General features: G+C 42.1%; 1 protein-coding gene across 1 annotated transcript; it reads right to left on the reverse strand.

The window, feature by feature from the left end:
* Positions 1-1,539: 1,539 nt before the first annotated feature.
* nipal2 (NIPA like domain containing 2) lies at positions 1,540-23,140 on the reverse strand. Its single transcript, XM_082149281.1, has 12 exons — positions 23,068-23,140; positions 22,546-22,618; positions 21,130-21,198; positions 20,860-21,028; positions 7,920-7,979; positions 7,352-7,473; positions 3,975-4,071; positions 2,834-2,972; positions 2,300-2,388; positions 2,163-2,226; positions 1,959-2,053; positions 1,540-1,879 (listed from the first exon to the last, which is right to left on the reverse strand). The coding sequence occupies exons 2-12, from the start codon at positions 22,549-22,551 to the stop codon at positions 1,773-1,775; spliced, it is 1,017 nt and encodes a 338-aa protein (XP_082005407.1). The 5' UTR covers positions 22,552-22,618; positions 23,068-23,140; the 3' UTR covers positions 1,540-1,772.
* Positions 23,141-23,341: the final 201 nt, after the last annotated feature.

The raw sequence follows: 23,341 nt of genomic DNA on the forward strand, positions 1-23,341 counted from the left end.
GGATCCGGGCCGTATCCAGATCAGATGGAGGACCTGCGCCCAGACACGACCACAACGCATGATGTAGTCAGCCGGATCCGGGCCGTATCCAGATCAGATGGAGGACCTGCGCCCAGACACGACCACAACGCATGATGTAGTCAGCCGGATCCGGGCCGTATCCAGATCAGATGGAGGACCTGCGCCCAGACACGACCACAACGCATGATGTAGTCAGCCGTATCTGGGCCGTATCCAGATCAGATGGAGGACCTGTGCCTAGACACGACCACAACACATGATGTAGTCAGCCGTATCCGGGCCGTATCCAGATCAGATGGAGGACCTGCGCCTAGACACGACCACAACACATGATGTAGTCAGCCGTATCTGGGCCGTATCCAGATCAGATGGTGGACCTGCGCCTAGACACGACCACAACGCATGATGTAGTCAGCCGTATCTGGGCCGTATCCAGATCAGATGGAGGACCTGTGCCTAGACACGACCACAACGCATGATGTAGTCAGCCGTATCTGGGCCGTATCCAGATCAGATGGAGGACCTGTGCCTAGACACGACCACAACGCATGATGTAGTCAGCCGTATCTGGGCCGTATCCAGATCAGATGGAGGACCTGTGCCTAGACACGACCACAACTCATGATGTAGTCACCCGGATCCGGGCCGTATCCAGATCAGATGGAGGACCTGCGCCTAGACACGACCACAACGCATGATGTAGTCAGCCGTATCTGGGCCGTATCCAGATCAGATGGAGGACCTGTGCCTAGACACGACCACAACACATGATGTAGTCAGCCGTATCCGGGCCGTATCCAGATCAGATGGAGGACCTGCGCCTAGACACGACCACAACACATGATGTAGTCAGCCGTATCTGGGCCGTATCCAGATCAGATGGAGGACCTGCGCCCAGACACGACCACAACGCATGATGTAGTCAGCCGGATCCGGGCCCTATCCAGATCAGATGGAGGACCTGCGCCCAGACACAACCACAACGCATGATGTAGTCAGCCGGATCCGGGCCCTATCCAGATCAGATGGAGGACCTGCGCCTAGACACGACCACAACACATGATGTAGTCAGCCGTATCTGGGCCGTATCCAGATCAGATGGAGGACCTGCGCCCAGACACGACCACAACGCATGATGTAGTCAGCCGGATCCGGGCCCTATCCAGATCAGATGGAGGACCTGCGCCCAGACACGGCCACAACGCATGATGTAGTCAGCCGGATCCGGGCCGTATCCAGATCAGATGGAGGACCTGCGCCTAGACAATCCTAGTGTGCGCCACAGTAGGTAAAAGTGTGTTGTGTGTTGATTATCCAAACTGTTCAATTAAACCTCCTCTAGTTTCTGCTCAGGCAACATTAATGATGCAGCACACACTTTACTTTCATGAGATGTGAGTGTGTGTGTGTGTGTGTGTGTGTGTGTGTGTGTGTATCAAGTTTTTAATACAATACTAGTCATTTTGTCATGTTTTTCCTTCAGGCAAAGTATAATCAAACTGTTTTTTTCATGTTACAATGTTTATTTAAAAAAAAAATCACAATACTCCCATAACACTTAGACAGTTATGCATTCAAAATGAACCCGTTTATAAACTCAGTTAGACACTCACACTCACACACACACACACACACACACAATCTCACTCACTCACACAGACGCACACACTCAAAATACACACTGAGTGTTAGTGCCATTCTCTGTTCCTCCTGCAGGCTCTCTCTCTCTCTCTCTCTCTCTCTCTCTCTCTCTATGGCTCGTCCTGCTGTATTCCGCTGTTGCAGGTGAATTTAGACGCCAGTGCTCCATATTTATTGTCGTCTGGCTGCGGCTGCACTTTGTCCGTACAACTTTTCCCTGAAAAACAAACAAAATTATTATTATATTATGGTCACTTCCGGCTCGATCCCTGGACTGTCAGGCGTTAGAGAGATACCTGGAATCTGGCCCATAGAAATGAACACGCTGTCCATCTTGATTCTGGGACGAGCTCGTGCGATCAGGAAAACTCCAGTGAATGCCAGCAGACACCTGAGCCACACACACACACACACACACACACACATATCTTAAACCACAGACACACAGATGGCAAATATTGTTATAAATAAAATGGTAAAAATGTTCAAGAAATGCTCACCCAACCACAAACATGATGCAGTATATCACAGATAAACCATAAAATTCTTCATAAAATAAAATGCCTGGAAATACAAATAGATTTTGTTAGTTATTTTTGGGATGAAACACAACCGAACACATGTGAACTCGACTGACCGGCGATGATGGCGCTGGCGGTGAAGAACACGTAGTTGATGGGCACGATCTCAGTGGCGTCGAACAGCTTCATGGCCTGATTCAGAAACCTGAGGAGATCGAAGAGACCAGGGATTATTCCCAGCAAAATACTGAGAAGTGTGTGTGTGTGTGTCTCTAACCCTGAGGCGATCGAAGAGACCAGCAAGATTATTCCCAGCAAAATACTGAGAAGTGTGTGTGTGTGTGTGTGTCTAACCCTGAGGCGATCGAAGAGACCAGCAAGATTATTCCCAGCAAAATACTGAGAAGTGTGTGTGTGTGTGTGTGTGTGTGTCTAACCCTGAGGCGATCGAAGAGACCAGCAAGATTATTCCCAGCAAAATACTGAGAAGCGTGAGTGAGTGTGTTGTGTGTGTGAGTGTGTGTGTGGGACGCACTTGATCTGGAAGGCGCAGGACACGATCATGATGACGAACATGATGTAGAAGATGGGATGTGTGTGTGTGTGTGTGTGTGTGTGAGTGTGAGTGTGAGTGTGTGTGTGGGACGCACTTGATCTGGAAGGCGCAGGACACGATCATGATGACGAACATGATGTAGAAGATGGGATAGGTGAGCTGTAAGTGACTTCCTCGGATCGTCTCCGTGATCATTCCTGAAACGGCCTTCACTGAGATCACTGTCACCGACGCTGCAACACACACACACACACACACACACACACACACACACACACACACACACACCCCATCACTGCTCCGCGCATCAAGATCAGGATCAATCATTATCAAACTAGACTGAAGTGTTTCTATGCCAAAACTAGGAAATATTTAAGGAGAGGATCTGGATTTTTTGTTTTAAATGACAATATCTGGATACTTCTCTGGTGCTGTTCGTGTGTCGGTTTTATTTATTTATTATTATTTAAATGAAATGAATGTACTATATTTTAGTTTGATAATGGGATTGATTAGTTTGGGATTTTGTGGTACAAAATTATATTTACGCTGTATTTATAATCCATTCACTTTTTGAGGAAAATTTAATTGTGGTAAATCTTGAACGCTTTAGAGCGACAGACTGAAGTTTGATCTCTTTTCAAAGACGACACTTGGCAGATTATTGCTGAAGTGAAAAAAAGTTTTAAAAAGTTAACAGTTACAGAATTTTACGTTTATTGTTATGAAAAATGCACTAATATACTATTTTCAAGTTGTATATGAAATATATATTTCAAAAACACGTTTTACTCTAAAACTGTGAGAAAATCAAAGCCATAAATCTAAACATTTTGTGTTCCAAATGTGAGGTTGATATCCAAAAAAAAGATCTATCAGTGAGATGTTGTTCGGCTGCAGTTCCACACGCTTCCACTAGAGGAAACTCCTCTCATTCATTTCCAAAGGAGCTCAAGTGTGACTATTGTTTTCAGGACCATTTAACCTGTTCGAATCATGTCCATGATTTTTGTGTGTTCACATCGCAAGTGCCAAAACCTTTACCAAGTTTCGTACCATTCCGATGAAGTAAATTTTTTTTTTTTTTAAGTAAAAATTTTCGTTCAAAAATGACGAAGAGCACCAGAGGGTTAAACCAGCTTCTGCAGGATCTCAAGCCCTAATGAAAGGTATCAGACACTTTCTCATCATCTTCAGTCTCATACGTATATAACGAGAGCAGAATCTGTTCTCACCGAGTAACGCCACCATGACCATGATGATCACGATGTGCTTCATGTTCCTGCACTTGTACAGATACATCAGGATAGCGAAGAGAATCGCTTCGAACGACTGCAGAGAGACAGATGAATATGGAATGCCAAGTCTGCCAATATTAAAAATAAATAAATACATAAATAAATATACAAATAAATGTAAAAAAAAAAATATATATATATATATATATATATAAATAAATATACATAGAAAATCAAAAAACGAAAATAAATAATTATTTATACATTTATTTCCTTATTTATGTATATATTTATTTTTTTCCATGTTTATTTATTTATTCTTTTATTTATTTATACATTTATTTATTTTTACATTTATTTATTTATACATTTATGTATTTCTACATTTATTTATTTCTTCATTTATTTCTTCCTACATTTCTTCCTGCATAGGGTAATGAGGAGGGCGTGGTTTACCTCAGACATGGCAATCGAGCTCAGAGTAAGCGAAGGCGAAGGGTTGAGGCCACAGTGACACCCTGTGGCGAAATACAATAAGTATCACTCACTGACGTTGATACGGTCTGTGACTGCGAGGTATATGGTCAGAATCCTAAATCTTACTGTGTGGTCATGGATAGGCTACTCTTTATTCCGGACATGGCCGTAGAACATCGTTTGGTCTGGATTTGTAAAATGTCCTGGGCTAATAAACATGAAACAGGGACTCTGAAACGGAATTGATATTTTCCATTTTTCGGTCAGAACTCACGGAAAGGAAGCAGGGCACATATAGGCTACAGTGAAGTCGACGCAAGCATATTGACCAATGCTTTTGAAACGAGACCATTGCATTTGAATGTAGCCTAATTTCCAAAAACAATACTGACAGCAACAGAACCAGGGCCGCGGGAAGAGGTTTTAGGTTGTGGGTGCTCACCACTTTTAACAAGAAACAATATCAAGACTATAAAACTCGTCAAAAAACGCGCACACACTCCAACCACCTGCCTCACATTACATTTTTGACTTTATTGATTCTGCTTTTATTCGTAATGCAATGGACCGGTCAATGGGACATAAATGAATCCTTAAAGGATGGGACTTTATGGGACATTTGCACAAAAAGAATAAATAACTTACCGTAGCCTATTTTATAAGTCGCTCCGGAGACGCATATCAGTCAAAAAATGCGCCACGAGGAAGAAAAAAAACATATAGCCTAAGTCGCACTGGACTAAGTTGGGTTTTTTTGGGGGGTTTTTTTTTACAAAAAAAAAATGTTACAGACAGTTCTCCGCTACGGACGCGAGCGCTCTAAAGCGGCACTAAAATAATGTTTTAAAACTTTCACAGAGACCTCAAACTGAAGGCACAAAGCCTGTCTTTAAATTTAATTTCGTTTTGTATTAATTGTATCTTAATTTTAATAGATGTTTCATCAACAAATTTTGATGAATTTAATAAGAAGTAGCTAAATATAGGCTATTAGAAAATAGATAATCAGGACACGGAGGCGCTGGCGAACCTGGAGCTCGTCTCATAATGAACCGAAACTCAGCGTGGGCCTATAAGGTAGCCTATTGCCTGACAGACCTGAGACATATAGATAGCTTGAAATGTCTACTTTTAAGCAGAACAATTCAAAACGAAAGAAAACAGACTGCGCTGCTTATGTAATTCGTATGAAATGTGCGAGTCGTCAACTTCATCTGTCTAGCCGACACTGACATAAAAAATAAGCAGCGCAGTCTGTTTTCTTTCGTTTTGAATTGTTCTGCTTAAAAGTAGACATTTCAAGCTATCTATATGTCTCAGGTCTGTGAGGCAATAGGCTACCTTATAGGCCTACGCTGAGTTTCGGTTCATTATGAGACGAGCTCCAGGTTCGCCAGCGCCTCCGTGTCCTGATTATCTATTTTCTAATAGCCTTCTTATTTATTAAAACCAGACAATTTTTTGATGAAACATCGATTAAAATTAAGATACAATTAATACAAAACGAAATTAAATGTAAAGACAGGCTTTGTGCTTTCAGTTTGAGGTCTCTGTGAAAGTTTTAAAACATTATTTTAGTGCCGCTTTAGAGCGCTCGCGTCCGTAGCTGAGAACTGTCTGTAACCTTTTTTTTTTTTTTTTTTTAAACCCCAAAAAAAACCAACTTAGTCCAGTGCGACTTAGGCTATATGTTTTTTTTCTTCCTCGTGGCGCATTTTTTGACTGATATGCGTCTCCGGAGCGACTTATAAAATAGGCTACGGTAAGTTATTTATTCTTTTTGTGCAAATGTCCCATAAAGTCCCATCCTTTAAGGATTCATTTATGTCCCATTGACCGGTCCATTGCATTACGAATAAAAGCAGAATCAATAAAGTCAAAAATGTAATGTGAGGCAGGTGGTTGGAGTGTGTGCGCGTTTTTTGACGAGTTTTATAGTCTTGATATTGTTTCTTGTTCAAAAGTGGTGAGCACCCACAACCTAAAACCTCTTCCCGCGGCCCTGGTTCTGTTGCTGTCAGTATTGTTTTTGGAAATTAGGCTACATTCAAATGCAATGGTCTCGTTTCAAAAGCATTGGTCAATATGCTTGCGTCGACTTCACTGTAGCCTATATGTGCCCTGCTTCCTTTCCGTGAGTTCTGACCGAAAAATGGAAAATATCAATTCCGTTTCAGAGTCCCTGTTTCATGTTTATTAGCCCAGGACATTTTACAAATCCAGACCAAACGATGTTCTACGGCCATGTCCGGAATAAAGAGTAGCCTATCCATGTCACACAGTAAGATTTAGGATTCTGACCATATACCTCGCAGTCACAGACCGTATCAACGTCAGTGAGTGATACTTATTGTATTTCGCCACAGGGTGTCACTGTGGCCTCAACCCTTCGCCTTCGCTTACTCTGAGCTCGATTGCTATGTCTGAGGTAAACCACGCCCTCCTCATTACCCTATGCAGGAAGAAATGTAGGAAGAAATAAATGAAGAAATAAATAAATGTAGAAATACATAAATGTATAAATAAATAAATGTAAAAATAAATAAATGTATAAATAAATAAATGTATAAATGAATAAATGTATAAATAAATAAAGGAATAAAAAAATAAATATGGAAAAAAATATATACATAAATAAGGAAATAAATGTATAAATAATTATTTATTTTCGTTTTTTTGCTTTTCTATGTATATTTATTTATATATTTATTTTTATTTTTTATTTTTTTTACATTTATTTGTATATTTATTTATGTATTTATTTATTTTTAATATTGGCAGACTTGGCATTCCATAGATGAAACACTCCTCAAGCACACAGCATTTATATCGCAGTCGTGTTTGTGTCACTTTTCCAATGGCTTCTTGATCGGATCGAAGTCTGAGATGAAACTCACGAAGTAGATGAGGAAGAGCCAGCTGACCAGCGAGCGCTCCACCATGTTGGCCGTCACATGAGGGGACGAATGAGGGGCAAAGGTCACCAGAAAGTAGGTGCCGGTCAGAGCTAAAGCGCCTCCTGTGAACGAAACGGCTTCATTACAAGACTGTCAATTCCGTGTTCATGTTCATGTTCATGTTACATTATGAATCCCGTGTTGGGTTTCATCAGGAGTTTGTGGAAGGCAGGTCTCGTTTCCTACTGATATTCTTGAGTGATCCTCAGATCAACTGAATTAACATCACACAGAACTGATTCAGTGTGTGTGTGTGTGTGTGTGTGTGTGTGTGTGTGTGTGTGTATTAGCAGTGATTGTTAGTGTCCAGCAGTCATGAGTTTGATTCCCAGAACAGGAATGAACTGATGTGATGTGAATAAACTCAATACTAATTGGTGGAATTGGCAATGTTGCAAACTCTCCCCAGTCTTACTTTATACTTTATAATATAACTTTGAGTTTCGTTATTTTACAGTATAACAACAGAAGACAAGAACTTGAGGCGTGAATATGAATCTGATCTCACCGAGGATATCTGAAGCTCGTAACGTTTCCTTGAGGAACACCACAGAAATAACAGCACTCGCTGAAAGAGAAGAACCAACGTTACAAGCTTTAAACACCATTAGAAGAGTAAAATACTGTGGTGTTTTACTGTCTCTGATGTGGTGTTTTACTGTCTCTGATGTGGTGTTTTACTGTCTCTGATGTGGTGTTTTACTGTCCCTGATGTGGTGTTTTACTGTCCCTGATGTGGTGTTTTACTGTCTCTGATGTGGTGTTTTACTGTCTCTGATGTGGTGTTTTACTGTCTATGATGTGGTGTTTTACTGTCTATGATGTGGTGTTTTACTGTCTCTGATGTGGTGTTTTACTGTCTCTGGTGTGGTGTTTTACTGTCTATGATGTGGTGTTTTACTGTCTCTGATGTGGTGTTTTACTGTCTCTGATGTGGTGATTTACTGTCTCTGATGTGGTGTTTTACTGTCTACGATGTGGTGTTTTACTGTCTCTGATGTGGTGTTTTACTGTCTCTGATGTGGTGTTTTACTGTCTCTGATGTGGTGTTTTACTGTCTATGATGTGGTGTTTTACTGTCTATGATGTGGTGTTTTACTGTCTCTGATGTGGTGTTTTACTGTCTCTGATGTGGTGTTTTACTGTCTCTGGTGTGGTGTTTTACTGTCTATGATGTGGTGTTTTACTGTCTATGATGTGGTGTTTTACTGTCTATGATGTGGTGTTTTACTGTCTATGATGTGGTGTTTTACTGTCTATGATGTGGTGTTTTACTGTCTATGATGTGGTGTTTTACTGTCTATGATGTGGTGTTTTACTGTCTCTGATGTGGTGTTTTACTGTCTATGATGTGGTGATTTACTGTCTCTGATGTGGTGATTTACTGTCCCTGATGTGGTGTTTTACTGTCTCTGATGTGGTGTTTTACTGTCTATGATGTGGTGTTTTACTGTCTATGATGTGGTGTTTTACTGTCTATGATGTGGTGATTTACTGTCTCTGATGTGGTGTTTTACTGTCTATGATGTGGTGTTTTACTGTCTCTGATGTGGTGTTTTACTGTCTATGATGTGGTGTTTTACTGTCTCTGATGTGGTGATTTACTGTCTCTGATGTGGTGATTTACTGTCCCTGATGTGGTGTTTTACTGTCTCTGATGTGGTGTTTTACTGTCTCTGATGTGGTGTTTTACTGTCTATAATGTGGTGTTTTACTGTCTATGATGTGGTGTTTTACTGTCTCTGATGTGGTGTTTTACTGTCTCTGATGTGGTGATTTACTGTCCCTGATGTGGTGATTTACTGTCTCTGATGTGGTGATTTACTGTCTCTGATGTGGTGTTTTACTGTCTCTGATGTGGTGTTTTACTGTCTCTGATGTGGTGTTTTACTGTCTATAATGTGGTGTTTTACTGTCTATGATGTGGTGTTTTACTGTCTCTGATGTGGTGTTTTACTGTCTCTGATGTGGTGATTTACTGTCTCTGATGTGGTGATTTACTGTCTCTGATGTGGTGTTTTACTGTCTCTGATGTGGTGTTTTACTGTCTGATGTGGTGTTTTACTGTCTGATGTGGTGTTTTACTGTCTCTGATGTGGTGATTTACTGTCTCTGATGTGGTGATTTACTGTCTCTGATGTGGTGATTTACTGTCTCTGATGTGGTGTTTTACTGTCTCTGATGTGGTGTTTTACTGTCTCTGATGTGGTGTTTTACTGTCTCTGATGTGGTGATGTACTGTCTCAGATGTGGTGTTTTACTGTCTCTGATGTGGTGTTTTACTGTCTCTGATGTGGTGTTTTACTGTCTCTGATGTGGTGTTTTACTGTCTCTGATGTGGTGTTTTACTGTCTCTGATGTGGTGTTTTACTGTCTGATGTGGTGTTTTACTGTCTGATGTGGTGTTTTACTGTCTCTGATGTGGTGATTTACTGTCTCTGATGTGGTGATTTACTGTCTCTGATGTGGTGATTTACTGTCTCTGATGTGGTGATTTACTGTCTCTGATGTGGTGTTTTACTGTCTCTGATGTGGTGTTTTACTGTCTGATGTGGTGTTTTACTGTCTGATGTGGTGTTTTACTGTCTCTGATGTGGTGATTTACTGTCTCTGATGTGGTGATTTACTGTCTCTGATGTGGTGATTTACTGTCTCTGATGTGGTGTTTTACTGTCTCTGATGTGGTGATTTACTGTCTCTGATGTGGTGTTTTACTGTCTCTGATGTGGTGATTTACTGTCTCTGATGTGGTGTTTTACTGTCTCTGATGTGGTGTTTTACTGTCCCTGATGTGGTGTTTTACTGTCTCTGATGTGGTGTTTTACTGTCTCTGATGTGGTGATTTACTGTCTCTGATGTGGTGTTTTACTGTCTCTGATGTGGTGTTTTACTGTCTCTGATGTGGTGATTTACTGTCTCTGATGTGGTGTTTTACTGTCTCTGATGTGGTGTTTTACTGTCTATGATGTGGTGTTTTACTGTCTCTGATGTGGTGTTTTACTGTCTCTGATGTGGTGATTTACTGTGGTGTTTTACTGTCTCTGATGTGGTGATTTACTGTCCCTGATGTGGTGTTTTACTGTCTCTGATGTGGTGTTTTACTGTCTATGATGTGGTGTTTTACTGTCCCTGATGTGGTGTTTTACTGTCCCTGATGTGGTGTTTTACTGTCTCTGATGTGGTGTTTTACTGTCCCTGATGTGGTGTTTTACTGTCCCTGATGTGGTGTTTTACTGTCTCTGATGTGGTGATTTACTGTCTCTGATGTGGTGTTTTACTGTCTCTGATGTGGTGTTTTACTGTCTCTGATGTGGTGATTTACTGTCTCTGATGTGGTGATTTACTGTCTCTGATGTGGTGTTTTACTGTCTCTGATGTGGTGATTTACTGTCTCTGATGTGGTGATTTACTGTCTCTGATGTGGTGTTTTACTGTGGTGTTTTACTGTCTCTGATGTGGTGTTTTACTGTCCCTGATGTGGTGTTTTACTGTGGTGTTTTACTGTGGTGTTTTACTGTCCCTGATGTGGTGTTTTACTGTCCCTGATGTGGTGTTTTACTGTCCCTGATGTGGTGTTTTACTGTGGTGTTTTACTGTCTCTGATGTGGTGTTTTACTGTCTCTGATGTGTTGTTTTACTGTGGTGTTTTGCTGTCCCTGATGTGGTGTTTTACTGTCCCTGATGTGGTGTTTTACTGTCTCTGATGTGTTGTTTTACTGTGGTGTTTTACTGTCCCTGATGTGGTGTTTTACTGTCTCTGATGTGTTGTTTTACTGTGGTGTTTTACTGTCTCTGATGTGGTGGTTTACTGTCTCTGATGTGGTGTTTTACTGTCCCTGATGTGGTGTTTTACTGTCCCTGATGTGGTGTTTTACTGTGGTGTTTTACTGTCCCTGATGTGGTGTTTTACGGTCTCTGATGTGGTGTTTTACTGTCCCTGATGTGGTGTTTTACTGTGGTGTTTTACTGTCCCTGATGTGGTGTTTTACTGTCCCTGATGTGGTGTTTTACTGTCCCTGATGTGGTGTTTTACTGTGGTGTTTTACTGTCCCTGATGTGGTGTTTTACTGTGGTGTTTTACTGTCCCTGATGTGGTGTTTTACTGTCTCTGATGTGGTGTTTTACTGTCCCTGATGTGGTGTTTTACTGTCCCTGGTGTGGTGTTTTACTGTCCCTGGTGTGGTGTTTTACTGTCTCTGGTGTTTTACTGTCCCTGATGTGGTGTTTTACTGTCCCTGGTATGGTGTTTTACTGTCCCTGGTGTGGTGTTTTACTGTCCCTGGTGTGGTGTTTTACTGTCCCTGGTGTGGTGTTTTACTGTCCCTGGTGTGGTGTTTTACTGTCCCTGGTGTGGTGTTTTACTGTCCCTGGTGTGGTGTTTTACTGTCCCTGGTGTGGTGTTTTACTGTCCCTGGTGTGGTGTTTTACTGTTCCTGGTGTGGTGTTTTACTGTCTCTGGTGTTTTACTGTCCCTGATGTGGTGTTTTACTGTCCCTGGTGTGGTGTTTTACTGTCTCTGGTGTGGTGTTTTACTGTGGTGTTTTACTGTTCCTGGTGTGGTGTTTTACTGTCTCTGGTGTTTTACTGTCCCTGATGTGGTGTTTTACTGTCCCTGGTGTGGTGTTTTACTGTCCCTGGTGTGGTGTTTTACTGTCCCTGGTATGGTGTTTTACTGTCTCTGGTGTGGTGTTTTACTGTGGTGTTTTACTGTCCCTGATGTGGTGTTTTACTGTCCCTGGTGTGGTGTTTTACTGTCCCTGGTGTGGTGTTTTACTGTCTCTGGTGTGGTGTTTTACTGTGGTGTTTTACTGTTCCTGGTGTGGTGTTTTACTGTCTCTGGTGTTTTACTGTCCCTGATGTGGTGTTTTACTGTCCCTGATGTGGTGTTTTACTGTCTCTGATGTGGTGATTTACTGTCTCTGATGTGGTGTTTTACTGTCCCTGATGTGGTGTTTTACTGTCCCTGATGTGGTGTTTTACTGTCTCTGATGTGGTGATTTACTGTCTCTGATGTGGTGTTTTACTGTCTCTGATGTGGTGTTTTACTGTCTCTGATGTGGTGATTTACTGTCTCTGATGTGGTGATTTACTGTCTCTGATGTGGTGTTTTACTGTCTCTGATGTGGTGATTTACTGTCTCTGATGTGGTGATTTACTGTCTCTGATGTGGTGTTTTACTGTGGTGTTTTACTGTCTCTGATGTGGTGTTTTACTGTCCCTGATGTGGTGTTTTACTGTGGTGTTTTACTGTGGTGTTTTACTGTCCCTGATGTGGTGTTTTACTGTCCCTGATGTGGTGTTTTACTGTCCCTGATGTGGTGTTTTACTGTGGTGTTTTACTGTCTCTGATGTGGTGTTTTACTGTCTCTGATGTGTTGTTTTACTGTGGTGTTTTGCTGTCCCTGATGTGGTGTTTTACTGTCCCTGATGTGGTGTTTTACTGTCTCTGATGTGTTGTTTTACTGTGGTGTTTTACTGTCCCTGATGTGGTGTTTTACTGTCTCTGATGTGTTGTTTTACTGTGGTGTTTTACTGTCTCTGATGTGGTGGTTTACTGTCTCTGATGTGGTGTTTTACTGTCCCTGATGTGGTGTTTTACTGTCCCTGATGTGGTGTTTTACTGTCCCTGATGTGGTGTTTTACGGTCTCTGATGTGGTGTTTTACTGTCCCTGATGTGGTGTTTTACTGTGGTGTTTTACTGTCCCTGATGTGGTGTTTTACTGTCCCTGATGTGGTGTTTTACTGTCCCTGATGTGGTGTTTTACTGTGGTGTTTTACTGTCCCTGATGTGGTGTTTTACTGTGGTGTTTTACTGTCCCTGATGTGGTGTTTTACTGTCTCTGATGTGGTGTTTTACTGTCCCTGATGTGGTGTTTTACTGTGGTGTTTTACTGTCCCTGATGTGGTGTTTTACTGTCCCTGATGTGGTGTTTTACTGTCCCTGGTGTGGTGTTTTACTGTCTCTGGTGTGGTGTTTTACTGTCCCTGATGTGGTGTTTTATTGTCCCTGGTGTGGTGTTTTACTGTCCCTGGTGTGGTGTTTTACTGTCTCTGGTGTTTTACTGTCCCTGATGTGGTGTTTTACTGTCCCTGGTATGGTGTTTTACTGTCCCTGGTGTGGTGTTTTACTGTCCCTGGTGTGGTGTTTTACTGTCCCTGGTGTGGTGTTTTACTGTCCCTGGTGTGGTGTTTTACTGTCCCTGGTGTGGTGTTTTACTGTTCCTGGTGTGGTGTTTTACTGTCTCTGGTGTTTTACTGTCCCTGATGTGGTGTTTTACTGTCCCTGGTGTGGTGTTTTACTGTCCCTGGTGTGGTGTTTTACTGTCTCTGGTGTTTTACTGTCCCTGATGTGGTGTTTTACTGTCCCTGGTATGGTGTTTTACTGTGTCTGGTGTGGTGTTTTACTGTGGTGTTTTACTGTCCCTGATGTGGTGTTTTACTGTCCCTGGTGTGGTGTTTTACTGTCTCTGGTGTGGTGTTTTACTGTGGTGTTTTACTGTTCCTGGTGTGGTGTTTTACTGTCTCTGGTGTTTTACTGTCCCTGATGTGGTGTTTTACTGTCCCTGGTGTGGTGTTTTACTGTCCCTGGTGTGGTGTTTTACTGTCCCTGGTATGGTGTTTTACTGTCTCTGGTGTGGTGTTTTACTGTGGTGTTTTACTGTCCCTGATGTGGTGTTTTACTGTCCCTGGTGTGGTGTTTTACTGTCCCTGGTGTGGTGTTTTACTGTCTCTGGTGTTTTACTGTCCCTGATGTGGTGTTTTACTGTCCCTGGTATGGTGTTTTACTGTCTCTGGTGTGGTGTTTTACTGTGGTGTTTTACTGTCCCTGATGTGGTGTTTTACTGTCTCTGATGTGTTGTTTTACTGTGGTGTTTTACTGTCCCTGATGTGGTGTTTTACTGTATTGTTTTACTGTCCCTGATGTGGTGTTTTACTGTGGTGTTTTCCTGTCCCTGATGTGGTGTTTTACTGTCTCTGATGTGGTGTTTTACTGTGGTGTTTTACTGTCCCTGATGTGGTGTTTTACTGTGGTGTTTTACTGTCTCTGATGTGGTGTTTTACTGTCTCTGATGTGTTGTTTTACTGTGGTGTTTTGCTGTCCCTGATGTGGTGTTTTACTGTCCCTGATGTGGTGTTTTACTGTCTCTGATGTGTTGTTTTACTGTGGTGTTTTACTGTCCCTGATGTGGTGTTTTACTGTCTCTGATGTGTTGTTTTACTGTGGTGTTTTACTGTCTCTGATGTGGTGGTTTACTGTCTCTGATGTGGTGTTTTACTGTCCCTGATGTGGTGTTTTACTGTCCCTGATGTGGTGTTTTACTGTCCCTGATGTGGTGTTTTACGGTCTCTGATGTGCTGTTTTACTGTCCCTGATGTGGTGTTTTACTGTGGTGTTTTACTGTCCCTGATGTGGTGTTTTACTGTCCCTGATGTGGTGTTTTACTGTCCCTGATGTGGTGTTTTACTGTGGTGTTTTACTGTCCCTGATGTGGTGTTTTACTGTGGTGTTTTACTGTTCCTGATGTGGTGTTTTACTGTCTCTGATGTGGTGTTTTACTGTCCCTGATGTGGTGTTTTACTGTGGTGTTTTACTGTCCCTGATGTGGTGTTTTACTGTCCCTGATGTGGTGTTTTACTGTCCCTGGTGTGGTGTTTTACTGTCTCTGGTGTGGTGTTTTACTGTCCCTGATGTGGTGTTTTATTGTCCCTGGTGTGGTGTTTTACTGTCCCTGGTGTGGTGTTTTACTGTCTCTGGTGTTTTACTGTCCCTGATGTGGTGTTTTACTGTCCCTGGTATGGTGTTTTACTGTCCCTGGTGTGGTGTTTTACTGTCCCTGGTGTGGTGTTTTACTGTCCCTGGTGTGGTGTTTTACTGTCCCTGGTGTGGTGTTTTACTGTCCCTGGTGTGGTGTTTTACTGTCCCTGGTGTGGTGTTTTACTGTCCCTGGTGTGGTGTTTTACTGTTCCTGGTGTGGTGTTTTACTGTCTCTGGTGTTTTACTGTCCCTGATGTGGTGTTTTACTGTCCCTGGTGTGGTGTTTTACTGTCCCTGGTGTGGTGTTTTACTGTCTCTGGTGTTTTACTGTCCCTGATGTGGTGTTTTACTGTCCCTGGTATGGTGTTTTACTGTGTCTGGTGTGGTGTTTTACTGTGGTGTTTTACTGTCCCTGATGTGGTGTTTTACTGTCCCTGGTGTGGTGTTTTACTGTCTCTGGTGTGGTGTTTTACTGTGGTGTTTTACTGTTCCTGGTGTGGTGTTTTACTGTCTCTGGTGTTTTACTGTCCCTGATGTGGTGTTTTACTGTCCCTGGTGTGGTGTTTTACTGTCCCTGGTGTGGTGTTTTACTGTCCCTGGTATGGTGTTTTACTGTCTCTGGTGTGGTGTTTTACTGTGGTGTTTTACTGTCCCTGATGTGGTGTTTTACTGTCCCTGGTGTGGTGTTTTACTGTCCCTGGTGTGGTGTTTTACTGTCTCTGGTGTTTTACTGTCCCTGATGTGGTGTTTTACTGTCCCTGGTATGGTGTTTTACTGTCTCTGGTGTGGTGTTTTACTGTGGTGTTTTACTGTCCCTGATGTGGTGTTTTACTGTCTCTGATGTGTTGTTTTACTGTGGTGTTTTACTGTCCCTGATGTGGTGTTTTACTGTATTGTTTTACTGTCCCTGATGTGGTGTTTTACTGTGGTGTTTTCCTGTCCCTGATGTGGTGTTTTACTGTCTCTGATGTGGTGTTTTACTGTGGTGTTTTACTGTCCCTGATGTGGTGTTTTACTGTGGTGTTTTACTGTCTCTGATGTGGTGTTTTACTGTCTCTGATGTGTTGTTTTACTGTGGTGTTTTGCTGTCCCTGATGTGGTGTTTTACTGTCCCTGATGTGGTGTTTTACTGTCTCTGATGTGTTGTTTTACTGTGGTGTTTTACTGTCCCTGATGTGGTGTTTTACTGTCTCTGATGTGTTGTTTTACTGTGGTGTTTTACTGTCTCTGATGTGGTGGTTTACTGTCTCTGATGTGGTGTTTTACTGTCCCTGATGTGGTGTTTTACTGTCCCTGATGTGGTGTTTTACTGTCCCTGATGTGGTGTTTTACGGTCTCTGATGTGGTGTTTTACTGTCCCTGATGTGGTGTTTTACTGTGGTGTTTTACTGTCCCTGATGTGGTGTTTTACTGTCCCTGATGTGGTGTTTTACTGTCCCTGATGTGGTGTTTTACTGTGGTGTTTTACTGTCCCTGATGTGGTGTTTTACTGTGGTGTTTTACTGTCCCTGATGTGGTGTTTTACTGTCTCTGATGTGGTGTTTTACTGTCCCTGATGTGGTGTTTTACTGTGGTGTTTTACTGTCCCTGATGTGGTGTTTTACTGTCCCTGATGTGGTGTTTTACTGTCCCTGGTGTGGTGTTTTACTGTCTCTGGTGTGGTGTTTTACTGTCCCTGATGTGGTGTTTTATTGTCCCTGGTGTGGTGTTTTACTGTCCCTGGTGTGGTGTTTTACTGTCTCTGGGGTTTTACTGTCCCTGATGTGGTGTTTTACTGTCCCTGGTATGGTGTTTTACTGTCCCTGGTGTGGTGTTTTACTGTCCCTGGTGTGGTGTTTTACTGTCCCTGGTGTGGTGTTTTACTGTCCCTGGTGTGGTGTTTTACTGTCCCTGGTGTGGTGTTTTACTGTCCCTGGTATGGTGTTTTACTGTCCCTGGTGTGGTGTTTTACTGTCCCTGGTGTGGTGTTTTACTGTTCCTGGTGTGGTGTTTTACTGTCTCTGGTGTTTTACTGTCCCTGATGTGGTGTTTTACTGTCCCTGGTGTGGTGTTTTACTGTCCCTGGTGTGGTGTTTTACTGTCTCTGGTGTTTTACTGTCCCTGATGTGGTGTTTTACTGTCCCTGGTATGGTGTTTTACTGTCTCTGGTGTGGTGTTTTACTGTGGTGTTTTACTGTCCCTGATGTGGTGTTTTACTGTCCCTGGTGTGGTGTTTTACTGTCTCTGGTGTGGTGTTTTACTGTGGTGTTTTACTGTCCCTGGTGTGGTGTTTTACTGTTCCTGGTGTGGTGTTTTACTGTCTCTGGTGTTTTACTGTCCCTGATGTGGTGTTTTACTGTCCCTGGTGTGGTGTTTTACTGTCTCTGGTGTGGTGTTTTACTGTGGTGTTTTACTGTCCCTGGTGTGGTGTTTTACTGTTCCTGGTGTGGTGTTTTACTGTCTCTGGTGTTTTACTGTCCCTGGTGTGGTGTTTTACTGTCCCTGGTATGGTGTTTTACTGTCTCTGGTGTGGTGTTTTACTGTGGTGTTTTACTGTCCCTGGTGTGGTGTTTTACTGTTCCTGGTGTGGTGTTTTACTGTCTCTGGTGTTTTACTGTCCCTGATGTGGTGTTTTACTGTCCCTGGTGTGGTGTTTTACTGTCCCTGGTGTGGTGTTTTACTGTCTCTGGTGTTTTACTGTCCCTGATGTGGTGTTTTACTGTCCCTGGTATGGTGTTTTACTGTCTCTGGTGTGGTGTTTTACTGTGGTGTTTTACTGTCCCTGATGTGGTGTTTTACTGTCCCTGGTGTGGTGTTTTACTGTCTCTGGTGTGGTGTTTTACTGTGGTGTTTTACTGTCCCTGGTGTGGTGTTTTACTGTTCCTGGTGTGGTGTTTTACTGTCTCTGGTGTTTTACTGTCCCTGATGTGGTGTTTTACTGTCCCTGGTGTGGTGTTTTACTGTCTCTGGTGTGGTGTTTTACTGTGGTGTTTTACTGTCCCTGGTGTGGTGTTTTACTGTTCCTGGTGTGGTGTTTTACTGTCTCTGGTGTTTTACTGTCCCTGGTGTGGTGTTTTACTGTCCCTGGTATGGTGTTTTACTGTCTCTGGTGTGGTGTTTTACTGTGGTGTTTTACTGTCCCTGGTGTGGTGTTTTACTGTTCCTGGTGTGGTGTTTTACTGTCTCTGGTGTTTTACTGTCCCTGATGTGGTGTTTTACTGTCCCTGGTGTGGTGTTTTACTGTCCCTGGTGTGGTGTTTTACTGTCTCTGGTGTTTTACTGTCCCTGATGTGGTGTTTTACTGTCCCTGGTATGGTGTTTTACTGTCTCTGGTGTGGTGTTTTACTGTGGTGTTTTACTGTCCCTGATGTGGTGTTTTACTGTCTCTGATGTGTTGTTTTACTGTGGTGTTTTACTGTCCCTGATGTCGTGTTTTACTGTGGTGTTTTACTGTCCCTGATGTGGTGTTTTACTGTGGTGTTTTACTGTCCCTGATGTGGTGTTTTACTGTCTCTGATGTGGTGTTTTACTGTGGTGTTTTACTGTCCCTGATGTGGTGTTTTACTGTGGTGTTTTACTGTCCCTGATGTGGTGTTTTACTGTCCCTGATGTGTTTTTTTACTGTGGTGTTTTACTGTCCCTGATGTGTTTTTTTACTGTGGTCTTTTACTGTCCCTGGTGTGGTGTTTTACTGTCCCTGATGTGGTTTTTTACTGTGGTGTTTTACTGTCCCTGATGTGGTGTTTTACTGTCCCTGATGTGGTTTTTTACTGTCCCTGATGTGGTTTTTTACTGTGGTGTTTTACTGTCCCTGATGTGGTGTTTTACTGTCCCTGATGTGGTGTTTTACTGTTGTGTTTTACTGTCCCTGATGTGGTGTTTTACTGTCCCTGATGTGGTGTTTTACTGTCTCTGATGTGGTGTTTTACTGTCCTTGATGTGGTGTTTTACTGTGGTGTTTTACTGTCCCTGATGTGGTGTTTTACTGTCCCTGATGTGGTGTTCTACTGTCCCTGGTGTGGTGTTTTACTGTCTCTGGTGTGGTGTTTTACTGTCCCTGATGTGGTGTTTTACTGTCCCTGGTGTGGTGTTTTACTGTCCCTGGTGTGGTGTTTTACTGTCTCTGGTGTTTTACTGTCCCTGATGTGGTGTTTTACTGTCCCTGGTGTGGTGTTTTACTGTCCCTGGTGTGGTGTTTTACTGTCCCTGGTATGGTGTTTTACTGTCCCTGGTGTGGTGTTTTACTGTCCCTGGTGTGGTGTTTTACTGTTCCTGGTGTGGTGTTTTACTGTCTCTGGTGTTTTACTGTACCTGATGTGGTGTTTTACTGTCCCTGGTGTGGTGTTTTACTGTCCCTGGTGTGGTGTTTTACTGTCTCTGGTGTTTTACTGTCCCTGATGTGGTGTTTTACTGTCCCTGGTATGGTGTTTTACTGTCTCTGGTGTGGTGTTTTACTGTGGTGTTTTACTGTCCCTGATGTGGTGTTTTACTGTCTCTGATGTGTTGTTTTACTGTGGTGTTTTACTGTCCCTGATGTGGTGTTTTACTGTGGTGTTTTACTGTCCCTGATGTGGTGTTTTACTGTCTCTGATGTGGTGTTTTACTGTGGTGTTTTACTGTCCCTGATGTGGTGTTTTACTGTGGTGTTTTACTGTCCCTGATGTGGTGTTTTACTGTCCCTGATGTGTTTTTTTACTGTGGTGTTTTACTGTCCCTGATGTGTTTTTTTACTGTGGTCTTTTACTGTCCCTGATGTGGTGTTTTACTGTCCCTGATGTGGTTTTTTACTGTGGTGTTTTACTGTCCCTGATGTGGTGTTTTACTGTCCCTGATGTGGTTTTTTACTGTGGTGTTTTACTGTCCCTGATATGGTGTTTTACTGTCTCTGATGTGGTGTTTTACTGTGGTGTTTTACTGTCCCTGATGTGGTTTTTTACTGTGGTGTTTTACTGTCCCTGATGTGGTGTTTTACTGTCCCTGATGTGGTTTTTTACTGTCCCTGATGTGGTTTTTTACTGTGTTGTTTTACTGTCCCTGATGTGGTGTTTTACTGTCCCTGATGTGTTTTTTTACTGTGGTGTTTTACTGTCCCTGATGTGGTGTTTTACTGTCCCTGATGTGGTTTTTTACTATCCCTGATGTGTTTTTTTACTGTGGTGTTTTACTGTCCCTGATGTGGTGTTTTACTATCCCTGATGTGGTGTTTTACTGTCCCTGATGTGTTTTTTTACTGTGGTGTTTTACTGTCCCTGATATGGTGTTTTACTGTCTCTGATGTGGTGTTTTACTGTGGTGTTTTACTGTCCCTGATGTGGTGTTTTACTATCCCTGGTGTGGTGTTTTACTATCCCTGGTGTGGTGTTTTACTGTCTCTGGTGTGGTGTTTTACTCTGATGTGGTGTTTTACTGTGGTGTTTTACTGTCCCTGATGTGGTGTTTTACTGTCCCTTATGTGGTGTTTTACTGTCTCTGATGTGGTGTTTTACTGTGGTGTTTTACTGTGTTATTTTACTGTGGTGTTTTTTCTGTCCCTGATGTGGTGTTTTACTGTCTCTGATGTGGTGTTTTACTGTGTTGTTTTACTGTCCCTGATGTAGTGTTTTACTGTGTTGTTTTACTGTCCCTGATGTGGTGTTTTACTGTGGTGTTTTACTGTGTTGTTACTGTTGTTTTACTGTGATGTTTTACTGTGTTGTTACTGTGTTGTTTTACCGATGACAGACACACAGCCGAGAGGAGCGATGAGCGACGCCGGAGCAAATCCATATGCAGCGAAGTTTCCCAGTTCTCCCAATCCCATGAGCAAGATCCCACACCACCACAGACGACTGGTGTAGTACGGGCTTGTCCCGCGCTGAGACTGACGCATGTGTGTGTATTTCTGCACAGCAAACACCAGCAGAGATCAAAACACTGAAAACACTGAAGAGCAGATGTTTGTGAATGATGTCCATGCGACTGTTAATGAGTGTTGAGGTTCACCTGGATATTTAAGGAGATGCTGATGAGAAAGTTTCCACACACTGCAATGCAGATCCCCACGATATAAACCTGCGAACACAAAACATCAGCTCATAGACCACAGAAACACACACGTGTTGATCCTGAAACAACATTCCTATCAAAGATTAGATGCTGCTTTAGCTGTAGTTTGAGTTTAATCTCAGATTAGAGGCTGTTTTAGCTGTAGTTTGAGTTTAATTTCAGATTAAATGCTGTTTTAGATGCTGTTTTAGCTTAGTTTGAGTTTAATCTCAGATTAGATGCTGCTTTAGCTGTAGTTTGAGTTTAATCTCAGATTAGATGCTGTTTTAGCTGTAGTTTGAGTTTAATCTCAGATTAAATGCTGTTTTAGATGCTGTTTTAGCTTAGTTTGAGTTTAATCTCAGATTAGATGCTGCTTTAGCTGTAGTTTGAGTTTAATCTCAGATTAGAGGCTGTTTTAGCTGTAGTTTGAGTTCAATCTCAGATTAGATGCCGCTTTAGCTGTAGTTTGAGTTCAATCTCAGATTAGATGCTGCTTTAGCTGTAGTTTGAGTTTAATTTCAGATTAGAGGCTGTTTTAGCTGTAGTTTGAGTTCAATCTCAGGTTAGAGGCTGTAGTTTGAGTTTAATCTCAGATTAGATGCTGCTTTAGCTGTAGTTTGAGTTTAATGTCAGATTAGAGGCTGTTTTAGCTTAGTTTGAGTTTAATCTCAGATTAGATGCTGCTTTAGCTGTAGTTTGAGTTTAATCTCAGATTAGAGGCTGTTTTAGCTGCAGTTTGAGTTTAATTTCAGGTTAGATGGTATATTTTGAGTTTAATTTCAGTTTAGATGCTGTAGTTTGAGTTTAATTTCAGATTAGATGCTGTTTTAGCTGTAGTCTGAGTTGAATCTCTGGTTAGATGCTGTAGTTTGAGTTCAATCTCAGGTTAGAGGCTGTAGTTTGAGTTTAATTTCAGATTAGATGCTGTTTTAGCTGTAGTTTGAGTTCAATCTCAGGTTAGAGGCTGTAGTTTGAGTTTAATCTCAGATTAGATGCTGCTTTAGCTGTAGTTTGAGTTTAATCTCAGATTAGAGGCTGTTTTAGCTGTAGTTTGAGTTCAATCTCAGGTTAGAGGATGTAGTTTGAGTTTAATTTCAGATTAGATGCTGTTTTAGCTGTAGTTTGAGTTCAATCTCAGGTTAGAGGCTGTAGTTTGAGTTTAATCTCAGATTAGATGCTGCTTTAGCTGTAGTTTGAGTTTAATCTCAGATTAGAGGCTGTTTTAGCTGTAGTTTGAGTTCAATCTCAGGTTAGAGGCTGTAGTTTGAGTTTAATTTCAGATTAGATGCTGTTTAAGCTGTAGTTTGAGTTTAATCTCTGGTTAGATGCTGTAGTTTGAGTTTAATCTCAGATACACTGTTAATTTTGTACCTCCATCCTGGATCTTCACTTGTAGTTCCCACAAGGCATGTAAAGTGAGTGAATAACCACATTCACAAACACACTGCACAAGTGAAAAGAACAACAGACACAACTTCAACACAACTGTGTATGCGTGTTCAGCTCTTTAAAGCTCTATGATCGGTCTGTTTTACAGAGGTGCATATATTCCTCACACAGATATCATATCTCATACATGATGTACAACCACATATCTCCATGAGACAGAAAAAACAACAGAAACAATGTCAAATCCCATTCAGTGAATCAAAACCTTTGACTTCCAGAGAAAGAATGGAATTAACACTTTCATAAACTGAACTTTACTTTCTAAACATACTTTGCTGATCTAATAAGATAACAACCTGACATCAAACATTAATAGTAGCTATTTGACAATAAGCAACTGCTCAACAGTGCATATAAATAACAAGACTAATAATAAAGATTGAATTAGAGGCTCAGTCCACACTTATTGTTATGAAAACAGCAGTTATGAGCAGAAATACATACGGCTTCTCCGGTACAGGAACGAGAGGCAGTGCTGGGACTCTCTCTCTCTCTCTCTCTCTCTCTCTCTCTCTCTCTGTGTGTGTGTGTGTGTGTGTGTGTGTGTGTGTGTGTGTGTGTGTGTGTGTGTGTGTGTGTGTGTGTGTGTGTGTGTTCATGCTTACAGGACTCTTTGTGCAGGCCAGGACAATAGTGTTCTGTTGAGTGTGTGTGAGCTGTGCTGGATGGACAGTAGATCTATTATCTTACATTACAGCACATTCTTGCATGATGATAA

The sequence above is a fragment of the Leuciscus leuciscus genome, assembly GCF_965113295.1.
Source record: "Leuciscus leuciscus genome assembly, chromosome: 20".
NCBI lineage: Eukaryota > Metazoa > Chordata > Actinopteri > Cypriniformes > Leuciscidae > Leuciscus > Leuciscus leuciscus.